General features: G+C 43.5%; 1 protein-coding gene across 1 annotated transcript in view; it reads left to right on the top strand.

Annotated features, from left to right (window-relative positions):
* Positions 1–1919: 1919 nt before the first annotated feature.
* The window catches only part of asic1b (acid-sensing (proton-gated) ion channel 1b), a gene marked incomplete at its 5' end in the record, with an annotated part of 123170 nt that continues 111502 nt past the window's right edge, over positions 1920–13587 (top strand). Inside the window, 2 exons of the mRNA XM_083669100.1 lie at positions 1920–2293; positions 9681–9876. Of these exons, the coding sequence (XP_083525226.1) occupies positions 1920–2293; positions 9681–9876 (570 nt within the window). The remainder of the gene's footprint in view (positions 2294–9680; positions 9877–13587) is intronic.

The raw sequence follows: 13587 nt of genomic DNA on the forward strand, positions 1-13587 counted from the left end.
TTCTTGGCACACTTTGGGCCCGTTAATACCAATCATTGCTTGAATGCCACAGCCTATTTGAGTATTGTTGCTGACCATGTGCATCCCTTCATGGCCACAATTTACCCATCTTCTAATGGCTACTTCCAGCATGATAATGCACCATGTCACAAAGCAAAAGTTGTTGTTTCATGAACATGACAATGAGTTCAGTGTTCTTCAGTTGAACCTCCCAGTCACCGGATCTGAATCCAATAGAACACCTTTGGGATGTGTTAGAACGGGAGATTCACAGCTTGAAAGTGCACCTGAAAAATCTGCAGGAATTGCGTGGTGTAATCATGTCATCATGGACCAGAATCTCAAAGGAATGTTTCCAACATCTTGTGGAATCAATGCCATCAAAGAATTTAGGCTGTTTTGAGAGCAAAGGGAGGCCCTACCCAGTATTAGTATAGTGTTCCTAATAAAGTGTTCGGTTAGTGTATATATATATATAGCGGATGTCAGGCTACATTCCACTCAGTATTGATACAGTTTTAAAATGAGATTGTTGTGTGTGTGTGTGTGTGTGTGTGTGTGTGTGTGTGTGTGTGGAGTGAGGGGATGGGGGTCTGCCCACCCTTGGGTGTTTGTGACTAGGTAATGGGTATTGTACCTTGTTCTGCAGACACCTCGTTTAAAGCTCACGTCAGCACTAAGAACCAGCTTCTCTTCAGTGCAGTCTCCGTCTCTCTCTCTCTCTCTCTCTCTCTCTCTCTCTCTCTCTCTCTCTCTCTCTCTCTCTCTCTCAGCGCCCCCACCCATTTTCTACCACTGATGACCATAGCATTTAAACATCAAACTATTCACGTATAAACGGCATAGTCGTGTTTTTAAGGACAAGTTTTTAAGGACCGACCTGTGATTCTAGCGGTTTGGTATTTTCCGACCGACTTCGTCACCCGATGTAAAACACGTGCCGTCCAATCCTGTCTCTCCTATGTATGGCTACATTAATTGATCCATTCAAGACATTCTCTCTGTCGACAACATCGGAGGTTTCCTGTACATGTTTTCCCTAACATGTTGATTTTGGATACCGGTAATCACATATTCTAATGATTATGTTTAGTTTCAGTGCAGCTTTGGCTGAAACGTAGCCTACTCACATACGGAGTTATCACTGCATTGTTGTGGCGGCTATTCTGAAAGAGGAGGGATGCAAGCATGTATGCAGTCGGCTGATGCGCGGCGAGCCAGGGATGTAACAGACCATTCTCTGCTCTTTGAGATGCAACTGCAAATTATTGTCAAGATCCAGTAGCCTTTTCTTTGAAGACAGCTCCTTTAGGTTTGTACAGGTGGGACTGTAGGCTATCTATTGGAAAAGCAGTGTCTGGTGTTCTGGTTAAACTTACAGTATTTTGGAGAGGATATTGTCGCTTTATCTGAATTATCCCCTTAAAATTCGCTCCTGAACTGTGTTCTGATTCCTGACCCTAAACACTCCCAGTACTTGATTTGTGTTTTTCTCCGAGTTGTTTCTTTCGCCTGGAAGAGATAAATGAACTTGGAATTCTAGAATCGTTCCTAAAGGAGCGAGGACGCATTGGAATCCAACAATGCGCGTTTGAAACGGTACGGACTGGACTGTGGGACAAAAGAGTCAGTTGTAAGCGACATCACAACATATGTTTGAGTTTTCCCATCATAATTTCTCGGACGTTACTGAAGACATTTTGAGCGGGAAATAGACTACAGTCTTTGGAATGTTCGGAATACACTGATAGATATTTTTTGGGTGTTAGTGACGCAACATCTAATAGAGCTTGGATGAGGAACATAGAAATACAGGCGTAGAAGGGCGTGAACTAAGCAGTTAGTAACCCTCCTTCCGTTAATAAAACCCCTCCTCGTCTACTATCCCCTCTCTTCTCCTGATACTGCTTTAAGTCATCATGGATCTCAAAACAGCAGAACCCGAGGAGATAGACGTGGACTTCGACAAGAGACCGGCGCCCATCGAAGTTTTCGCCAGCAGATCCACTCTGCACGGAATCTCGCACATGTTCACTTATGAACGGATCTGCATCAAGCGTTGTTTGTGGATTTTGTTTTTCTTGGGTTCGCTGGGGTTTCTGGTGCTGGTGTGTGTCGACCGTGTGCAGTTCTACTTCCAGTACCCTCACGTAACCAAACTAGACGAGATAGCCGCGCCACTGATGATCTTCCCCTCGGTCACCTTCTGCAACCTGAATTCCTTTCGCTTCGGCCGGGTGACGCGCAACGACCTGTACCACGCTGGGGAGCTCCTTGCGTTACTCAATGGAAGGTGTGTGTGTGTGTGTGTGTGCGTATGTATGTGCGTGCGTGCGTGTGTGTGTAAAACTACGTTTTAATTTCACTATGGTGTGTCTCATGGAGACTTATGCCAGGGTTATTTAAATTGGTGTTGCACAATCACACACTGTGATAGCTGCAGTCGTTTTGCTGAGACATGTGAGATTATGAGACTACCAATGTTATTAGGAGCCATAAATATGTTATCCAAGCGAAATCATGGTCCAAAATTATAAATAGTATGATGGTGTTCTGAGAAAGGGTAAACTTAATGTTCAGTCTCTTTCCTCCCCCCCCCTCCTCTCTCTCTGTCTCTCTCTCTCTCACACACACACACACACACACACACACACACACACACACACACACACACACACACACACACACACACACACACACACATACGCACACACACACACACACACACACACACACACACAGACACACACACACACACACACCCTCTCACGTACAAACTCACCTACTGTATGTGTGCAGGCCTGTATACTGTGCAGTTATCAGCGGTTACCAAAGCCATTCAATACACATCACTCCATGGGTATTTTTAGCCTATTGATCAACAACTCTTGTGCCAGGCCCTGTAAGAATCTACCTCTGTGGTACAATAATGTTACAAATGCAAGCTCAATTTCCATATAGAGACTCTTTTTCTTTGTGACCTCTGTACAGTACACATTACTGGACACATTGCTGGATTGTGTTGCATTCGATTGCTTGAGGGTGTATGTAGGCGACTGTACAGTATAGATGAGACATTTAAACACGTACCGTATGATGTTGTAGAAATGAGACATTTGAACATGTACCCTAGGCTGTTGTAGAAATCAGACATTTGAACATGCAGGCTTTTTGTACATCTTAAGTAAACACTGTGTCTATGTCGAGAAGACATTTGTATATCTTAAGTAATGAACTCCTTGAAGGCCCGATGGGTTTTTGAATTTCTGTGTTGAGAAGCTAAAAAAAGGCAAGCCCTTAAGTTTGATGCTGTGGTGCCAAATACAGGGCTTGCCCCATCCGTTTTTCGAGGCAGCATCTCCCAGCAGCCCATTTGATTCTTCACAGCAGGTGTTGTCATGACAGATATGAAAACAAAGTGATGAGTAATAAACACATGGAAAGCTACAGTGAGATGTGTTTGTGACTGTGGGCAGAGCGGACTTCAGAGAGAGAGAGAGGCAGAGAAGATGAGCAGAGGCAATTAACTTGTGTCTGGTAAGCTGTGTGATAAACAAGCCTTTATCCCCGTGTAATTAGTGCTGTTTGTGAAACCACAGTGTTGTCGTGCTGATAACCCCCCCTCCCCCCACACACACACACAAACCACCTTCTCACCCCCTCCAGCCCCCTACCCCCCTGAGCTCCCCCCCGCCACTCCTTCCCTCCGTCCCATTTGGCCTTGGACACGTCTCCCCTGGCTGCTTCCTGAGTTGTGATGTCCCTTGTTGGTGTGTGAAAAACGCCCCAAAAAGAAACTGTCGAGAAGTATACAAACGTTGGCTCCAAGTTTGGCCTTTAAACACTCAAAATAACAGCAGGTGTTTCCACTACCTCTGGGGAGGCAGTCTGACTGTCTGCCTGGCTCAGGTAACATGATGTGATTTCTACACTCTAAGGAATAAAGGTTCTATCCAGAACCTTAAAAAGGGTTCTAAGTCATTTGTTCCTGCAGGAGAACCCTTGTTGGTTCCATATAGACCCCTTTCCACAGATCTCCCACAGGGGAATGGAAGTCTTTTTTATCTAAGAGTGTAGACATGCTATCTCTCCACAGACTCGGTACACCTTCTCTGCTGCCGAAGCAGTTTTTGGGGAAACTAATTGAACAAAGTGGTTCTCATCTTAAGGCAAAAGTGGTTCTCATTTTAATCAGAAATGGTTGGGATTATTAGAGTAAATAGTTTGTAGTCTTTTTAATGTAGAACTAATTAAGAATAAAATGAAGCATGTATGAATTAATACTAACTAGAATTGGGCATGTATGAAAGTTACTTAAAAGACAAAATTGCAAGTGGCTCAGGCAAAAACTTTAGACGGCTGACAACTTCCCGTCCCCAGTGTTTACTTCCTACGCCCCCAGAATCTCAATGAAAAGATGAGATTCTGGGCTCCCAGATTAGACGTGATCGGTCTCATCAGATCCTATGGCACATCTCAGGAAGTGCTTTGAAAAGAACAGAGGGATAGACTGTGATGTAGACATTATTCCTAGGAAATAATGTTCCCGACAGTAATGAATTTTACATTGTTTTTATGATTGTGGTGCACAAATCCCCATGGAGAAGGCAGTGAAAGAGGATAAGTAGGTAATTGTGTAATAGGATATTGTGTGGTAATAAGTGTTTGTGTGTATCAACAAACAACGATTTGGCGACCTGCTGTTCACTTTAGATCATTGGCCTCATTTGGTGTTGCTTGTAAAAAGTGTGTATGAACAGGTTTCTTTTGTGTCTGGTTATGATAATAAAACAAATTAATGTATGGTATTAATAAGACGTCCCTCAAAAAAGGGTATATATTTCTTCATGTGAAGTCACCGTAAATCTCACAGACTGTGGCTTTAACAGAGTTCAGCAGTGATGGTGTCAGCTCAGCTGGACTTATCTGTGTGAACCTCTTTGATAAATAAGCAGCGCTGGTTTATATTTACTCTCCTCTCCCGAGGTGGAGAAGTAATGCAGATGCTCCTTCCTTCGTTTAGCCCGCCATCATCTGAAAATTAAAGTGCTTGTGGCCCATAATCCAATTTAGTCCCCCCCTCCTCCCACTCCTCCCTCTCTCCCTCCTCCCTCCCTCCCTCTCTTCCCCACATACTGTACTGTAGTGGGAGCTGGGCTGTGATTGCTTTAGAGAGCAGTGGCAGGGCAATATTAAAAATCCTCACATATTATTGTGATTGTATCCGCTTGCTTCCCTCCCCTCCACTAAAGCCCTGCTGCTCCCGACTCTGGGACCTTAACACAGCAGTCTTAAGTGGTCTCCTGGCAGCTTTGTGTAGCCTATAAGATGCTTGGAAAGGAAGCTCTGGGTACAATTCAATTAAGTTAGGGAGGAATAAACCACGACAGACTGAGCGGTTAAGTTTTATTAAAAATACCCCCCCCCCCCCCCCACCCCCGATGACAAGGTACTGATGCGGTCCTAATTCCTGATGCACAACGCGGGGTGAACCATGTTTGGAGCGTGTTTGAGCCAACTTTGGAGGGTTTAAACTTTCTTGATGATGATGCGTAATGTATGGTTTTGTATGCCCTGATTCTTTGTACAAAACATTTCACTTTTTAGACTGTAAAGTCTATTGTGTTTGACGGCTGCGTTATTTAATTAATGTCTGGTTTTTATAATGTTAATATTTCATTATTTCATATACCTTACATGTAGCATAGTTTGCAAAGTTGTAGTTCTACAGTAGTAGCTTTTTTCCCATGGATTAAATCTCTTCCATTAGCATAGTCTATATACAGTGCCTTCGGAAAGTATTCAGACCCCTTCACTTTTTCCACATTTTGTTGTGTTTTAGACTCAATTTAAAATGGATTAAATTAAAATAATTTGCCATCAATCCACACACAATACCCCAGAATGACAAAGCGAAAACACGTTTTTAGAAATTTCAGTAAATTTATTAAAATTGAAATACAGAAATACCTCATGTACATAAGTATTCAGACCCTTTGCAATGCCACTCTTAAAATTAGCTAAAAAGCAAAAATCGCATCAACAAATCACTCAATAAGTTGAATTGAGTCCATCTTAATGCAAGGATAATAGTTCATCTATTATATCTTTGTTTTTATAAGGTCTCTGATTTGCATAGTTATCAAAAAAAGTCTGAATACTTATGTACATGAGGTCCCAATCACACTCAGACCAAAGATGGCCCAGTAGCTACAGGAAATGTATCAAGGCCACATTCCTCATACCAGAGCTGGCCCACAGCAAATTGCCAACTCTCAGCCAGGGCTGGCCCCCCACATTTGGACAAGGTCTGGCCCATGTACAGTAATACTTGTAGTTTCCAGCACTCAGCCATATGTGCCACCATGAGACCAGATCTGGCCCACAATTGTCTGCTGACTGGGTATTTCTGCTATTTCAAGTGGTGACGTGGTGACTCTTTCTTCTGCTCTAAGAGGGATGTGTTCTCTCTGTGAAGGACGGAGAATTATAACGTCCTGTAAGTCAGACATCCGCTGCCTGACAATGGGTGATTTCACTCGTCCTGACCCTGAAAATGTTGACTCATATCAAGTCAATATTTTTCATCAGATCCGTAAGTCAATCGATAATAAGTGTCAACTCCACAGCCCTATAGATTTGAATTAGATGAATTACAATTACTGTTGATTATATTCTATAATTGTATTGTTGTGTTTGCGGCTTAATCAAAACAACAACACAACAGTGTTGATTGCCCTCTCAGGCGTACTGTATTCACTAACTCAGTCAATGTGTAGGGCAAACTGATCACTCACAAATAACAGGTTATTTAATATGCATACAGAGAGAGAACAGAATGGCTGTACTGTAGGCAAGCGTTTATTAACTAAACTGTTACAGCAGTGCTGTCAGAATCCTAAACCGCACGTAGGAGATTCTCACATTAAGTGTGTTTGGAGCTTTGTGCAGGTAAACTAGATTAGAATATATTTACAGTACAGAAAGGTATTCCATCACCATAATGTTGTTTTGGTGAAGTACCTCTTCAATCTTAAGTCTTTAACATGTAGATTAGCAAGATCGGCATTGGATGTTCACATGGTGTATGCCTTTAATCACAACAATTTATCTTTTCCGTTATTTTTCATATCCTGCAACTTCTAAATTATCTCAATGGATTCTTATGTGAATCCATTAACTCTGTGCTATAATGTTTGTCCTCATTTAAACTATTGTGTTCAGTCTTTGTTTCTATCTGGATCTAAAGTTAGCTAGATGTAATGAATATAGTACGCAGGCAGAGGACTCAAATGCACGACTCAGAGACCAAAACCTAAAATCCAAAAAGAATAGTCTTTACTTCCAGAAAAGGTTTGATACACAGGCAGGCAGTCAATAGGTAAAACAGATAATCCAGTAAGGGGTAGGCAAGGCAGGGTTCGGTACACAGGTAATAATCAGAATAGTAGGTAAACAATCCGTCAGGGAGATGTCAACAAGGAACGTCAGAAAAACAAGCGCAGATCAAAAAACCGGGAATACAAAAACACTAGGAGAATTGCTGGTAGGCTTGACACAAGGGACAAAGACGAACTGGCAACGAGACAGGGGGAAAACACATAGACTAAATCCACAGGGAAGGATGATGAGGAACAAGTGAAGCCAATCAGGGCGGGGTAGACGATCACACAGGCGGGAAACACACAAGGGCAGGTAGTGAAGTGTCTGGAACGAGAGACAAGGTGAGGAACACAAAAATAAACAGGAAACAACAAATGAAATAACATGAAACAAAGACGAACAAAACTAACAAACAGGACGAGATGTTACACTAGACGCATTTGATGAAGTGTGTTCTATACAATAATGCACTTCTATACAACAATCATACAGTATGATTCAGAAACCAGTGTATTGATACTTCGTATTTAGATGTGTGTGTGTCCTCTGATGGTCCGTTGCTCCGTAAGCGTTTTAGATGGTCATCCTGTGTGTGTGTGTGTGTGTGTGTGTGTGTGTGTGTGTGTGTGTGTGTGTGTGTGTGTGTGTGTGTGTGGGAGGGGGGGCACTAGAGTTGATGGAGGTTAATTTGTGTGTGTGACTAGCTGTGAGCAGGTGTTGAGGGTTGATAGATGCAGGCAGGCACGCAACACAAATAGCCCCCTGTTTATCTCTCTGATGTGTGGGCCGATCTTGGGCTGACTAGGTTTTGATCATTCCGGTACTGTTTCCATTACAAATATTTAAATGGGGAAAAAGTGAGAGATGAGGGGATGTGTGTGTGTGTGTGTGTGTGTGTGTGTGTGTGTGTGTGTGTGTGTGTGTGTGTGTGTGTGTGTGTGTGTGTGTGAGAGAGAGACACACACACACACACACACATACTCTGTATCTACACTTCTGAAATGATACCAGATGGTATGTTAAGTATTTAGCTTTGAATGCCATACTAAATGATACATCTACCTACCCTCAACTTGAATTGCAGCATAACAAGGAGCTCTATCTCTCTCAGAGTAGACTCTATCACTGCAATTTGTTAGATTGTATGACAGAATGAGCATATTGATTGTGTGAGAGAAAGTCTTGGGATACTGATGAGCTATTCTCACCTTGTAGGACCTCCTATATCGCACTCTCCACTTAATTTAACATCTCAGTCGAACTGACACTTACAGACAATATGAGGATAATATCCTGAGGGCCCAGAGAGTGCAGGGCTTTGAGTGCCTTGACATGCACATACCTCAGAGAACAATACCTTTCCTCTCTCTCTCTCTCTCTGTCTCACACTCTCTCTTTCTCTCTATCTTCCCATCCGAGACACGCTGTCTGCATGTCTCCACTGCTCTATTAATCTTTAACATGATAATCCCAAACGTGCTCTAAACCTGTCTGTTTCTAGTTCTAGAAGGTCATTGTCTACCTCTGAAGTCTATCGGACTCCCCCCACAAGGCATTTCTACTTTTTTGTAGCTGTTTCAGATGTAAAAATGGACTGTGCTTTTGATGATAATTGAAACCCAGAGAGTCTTCCAAAGTAAAGGACTACAGGCTATTATTTTCAAACGTGAATTACTCTAGTTAAATCCACAGTTTGAAGGGAAAAATCCTTTGAGAAGTAGGGCTATTTAATCAGTTTTATTGAATAATGGACATGGGAATCAACACACAAGCTTTTAGCAGGGAGAGGAAATACTTTGAACACACCAGGAGTTAATAACCAACCATTTTATTTCACATTTGTTACTGAATAAGTGGATGACTGGTCCGATCAATACTATGCTGGCTTGGATATTTTTCTTTCACATTGTCCTTTCCAACACTGTTTAAGCAACTATGGTGGATGCATTACCAGACCAGCCCAGTACATCTCAGCTCGGCTCAGCCCTGTAGTGTGAATTAGGGTTAACTATAGCATTCTGCCCCCAGGTACGAGATCTAACTGTAGTCTTCTCCCCAGGTACGAGATCTAACTGTAGTCTTCTCCCCAGGTACGAGATCTAACTGTAGTCTTCTCCCCAGGTACGAGATCTAACTGCATTCTCCCCAGGTACGAGATCTAACTGCATTCTCCCCAGGTACAAGATCTAACTGTTGCCCTCTCCCCCAGGTACGAGATCTAACTGCATTCTCCCCAGGTACGAGATCTAACTGCATTCTCCCCAGGTACAAGATCTAACTGTTGCCCTCTCCCCCAGGTACGAGATCCGGGACACACACCTGGTGGAGGAGAGCGTCCTGGAGATTCTGAAAGACAAGGCGGACTTCGACAGTTACAAGCCCCGCCCCTTCAACATGCGTGAGTTCTACGACCGGACGGGCCACGACATCAAAGACATGCTCCTGTCCTGCTACTACCGGGGATTGGAGTGCAGCCCTGAGGACTTCACTGTGGTGAGTCTGCTCTGCCGGTGGCGTGGACCTAGCGGTAACACGCCTGACATCTACGCATACATATTGTACTCAACCCTACGAAGATCATGGGTTCTGGACCCGGGTCTTCTCCAATGTCTCTCCTCTACTCTCTTCTGTATCCCTCACACCTTTTCAATACTATACGGAAGGGGAGTGGGATTCCCCTTTAAAAAGGGTGCTGAGTCTAGGTTGTGTTGGGTCTGTTTTTTTGTGTGTTTTGTGGTTGGTCTAATGGTGAGTCTAGGTGGTGTTGGGTCTAGGTTGTGTTGGGGTCTGTTCTGTGTGTCTTGGGGTTGGTCTAGTATTCAGTGCTGCTGCCTCAAGCATACTCTCCTGGACATGCCTATGTCTGCATGAGGTCCAATACTGGCCATGCTGCTCTTCTAACTGTCTATCTGTTATGATGCACACTCTTAAACACACACACACACACACACACTCTCAACACTCACTCACAGCTAGTCACACACATAGTACCCCCCCCCCCCCCCCCCACACACCCACACACAGCCAGCCCCTCTCTAGAGTGTGACCACGCCTGTCAGACCTTTCCCTGTAATGGATTTACTGATCCACAGTGACTCCCCCACAGAGCACCTTACTGTACAACGCCAGCTTTACCTTGTCTGAGTGGATGTGCTATGTTGAGAATGACCTTACATTGACCTTCTATCTGACCTGTGGCCAGTCAGTAACTTCTCTGTGTCTGTCTACCCACACATACACATATACACACACACTCAGGCACGCACGCATCACGCATCACGCATCACGCACACATGCACATGCACATGCACATGCACATGCACACGCACACACACACACACACACACACACACACACACACTCACTGTCTATGTACCGTAGCACTAATACATGTATTCATCATGGGAAGTAGTATAGAGTGAAGTGAATGTAGTGAAACTAACGTGTGTAAATCTGTGTCATTTATGACAGTCTTGAGCGAGATGATGAGAGTTTTTTCCTATTTCAATGAAGTGGAGAGGGGTTGCCTTGATTTCATTTGTCAACTCTTCACAGTCACTGAGTTCTAATGAATGTCATTGAGAATAAATGATGTAGGCTATGCTATGTTAGCAGGAGGCTGATGGAGGCGGAAATCGGGTAGGGTGGGCTCACTGTGGTATCATTGCTCATTACATTCCATGCATTACAATGAGCCCGTCCTCTGACTTCTGCCTCCACGAAGCCTCCCCTGGTTAATTGCGAGCCACACTGTTCTATCTCTCTGTTAAGAGCTACATTATAAACTAGTTTGGTCAAGTGCCAGAAATCATTACCCTATATCCCATTGTAATTGACATGACATCACTTACTGTGCTGGTCAAAATGCTGCCTCAGGCCTTGGATGCAGTCTTCTGCTGAATCCCGTAGCAACCTAGCCTGCAGCCTTAAACGCCTCACCCTGGGTCACTTCTTAATATCTGCAAGGATCAAGGCTCATTGTAGGAGTGAAGAATGAGTAATGGTATCAAACAGGCGTGGGAAAAAAAGGTTCTAGAAAGTTCCAAAAAAGGGATTCTTCATTTGTCCCTGTTGGAGAACCGTTTGAAGAACCCTGTTGGGTTCCACATAGAACCCCCTTTTGGCTTCCATGTTGAACCCTTTCCACAGAGGGTTCTATTTGGAACCCAAAGGGGTTCTAAATGGTACCCAAAAGGGTTCTTCAAACGGTTCCCCTACACAGAGAAAACAATAACACTTTTTCTTCGAAGAGTGTGTCCAATCCATTCTAGAAGTTTCTAGGAAGTATAGAGCTAGCGGCCGATGTGGAATTGGCATTCATCCTCTCCATCTCTCCTCTCTGTGCCCTTCACTGTGCCTCTGGGTGAGGTAAAATCCCACGCTCTGAGAGCCTGGCTGCTCCCAGCAACCCATAAAAACTAGCAGCGTAGAATACAGTACACCTCCTGCTACAATGTGCTGAGCAGGGGAGGCTGGTGGAGGCAGACTCCCGAGGACGGCCTCATTGTAATGCATGGAATGGAATGAGGAACGGTGCATTACAATGAGCCCGTCCTTAGATGTCTGCATCCAGCCTGGAGGCAGCCTCCCCTCCCTGGTGCGGATGTGTCTGTGTTTAGTTGTGCTGATGAGGGGAACAGGCTGAACTTGTCGTAGTGGATCTGGCTAACAGCTAACAGCATATGCACTCTACACAATGTGTAGTAGCAGTCTGGGTCTCTCTCTCTCTCTCTCTCTCTCTCTCTCTCTCTCTCTCTCTCTCTCTCTCTCTCTCTCTCTCTCTCTCTCTCTCTCTCTCTCAGGCTTTCACCCATTTACCTGGTAATGAAGAACAGCAGGGATGAAAAATTACCCTCAATTAATATTCAAAAGTGGCTTAAAGCTTTTCAATTACTGCCCGCAGGACTTCATTAAAAACACAATAAAAGATGACAGAAATCCAAAGATCAATGATTACATTTCGTGACCTTGTATTTAATTGAAGGGGACACATTTAACATAAAAGAAGAATCATCCATTCTCACACAGACCTACAGTACCAGTCAAAAGTTTGGACACACCTTCTCATTCAATGGTTTTTCTTTATTTTTTTTATTATTTTCTACATTGTAGATTAATATTGAAGGCATCAAAACTATGAAGGAACACATCTGGAATTATGTAGTAAACAAAAAAGTGTTAAAGAAACCAGAATATGTTTTATACTTTAGATTCTTCAAAGTAGCCACCTTTTGCTTTAATGACAGCTTTGCACACTCTTGGCAAGGTGTGTTCAAACTTTTGACTGGTACTGCACGTGTACCATAATAATGTAAACAAGGGACTTATCTTAAATATATTGTATGGTGAGTGGACATTACTCTCCTTCCAAATGTTTTCCCCTATTCATGTAGATGTATATTGGGGGGATAGATAGAGGGACGCAGATTTACATTTACATTACATTTACATTTAGGGCATTTAGCAGACGCCTTTATCCAAAGTGACGTACAACAAATACATTTTTATTTTTATTTTTTATATATATTTTATTAGCAAGAGAGAACTTGTACAGGGGGGTAACAGGGGAGAAGACGTCTCGGGGTTAGGGTTAGTATAGGGGGGGTAGTGAGGGTGAAGCGGTCTTTAGGATAGAGGAAGGGATTGAACGTTAGCCTCCAGCAGGACAGCACTCATGTGCTATGAGCCTCAGCAGCAGCTCCCCTCGACCGCGCCTGAGGCACAAACAAATGACTCTGAAGATGCTGTTCGCCTCTTAAGGACAAAAACAACAAAGTCTCCTTGAAGATGCGGTATATACAGTATATGGCTCAAGGCAGCAACGCAGCCCATCAAGAGCCAAACAGGTTTGATCTTATTTAACCTCTATGAGATTACTGAACAAAAAGCCGTGTCCCTCCCTTCACTGGTGGTCAGTGGTCAATCTCATCAGAAGGGTGCAGCTCTCTTAATATACGGCTCTCGCTGGCTGCATCCCAATATTGCTATCCCAGCTAGCAATGCTCCCAACACAGAGAATAACAGCCTTTTCCTGAATAAATAATAACAAAGCATAACCTTGCAAGTTAGTGATATAGGTTTGAGTTACAGTTTAGAAATAGCAGAGGCATATGTTTATTGTATGTATATCATCTAGGGGAGGCTACTGGAGGTAGAAATTGGAGGATGGGCTCATTGTAACGTGTGGAACTGAATGAGGAATGG

The sequence above is a fragment of the Argentina silus genome, assembly GCF_951799395.1.
Source record: "Argentina silus genome assembly, chromosome: 4".
Taxonomy (NCBI): domain Eukaryota; kingdom Metazoa; phylum Chordata; class Actinopteri; order Argentiniformes; family Argentinidae; genus Argentina; species Argentina silus.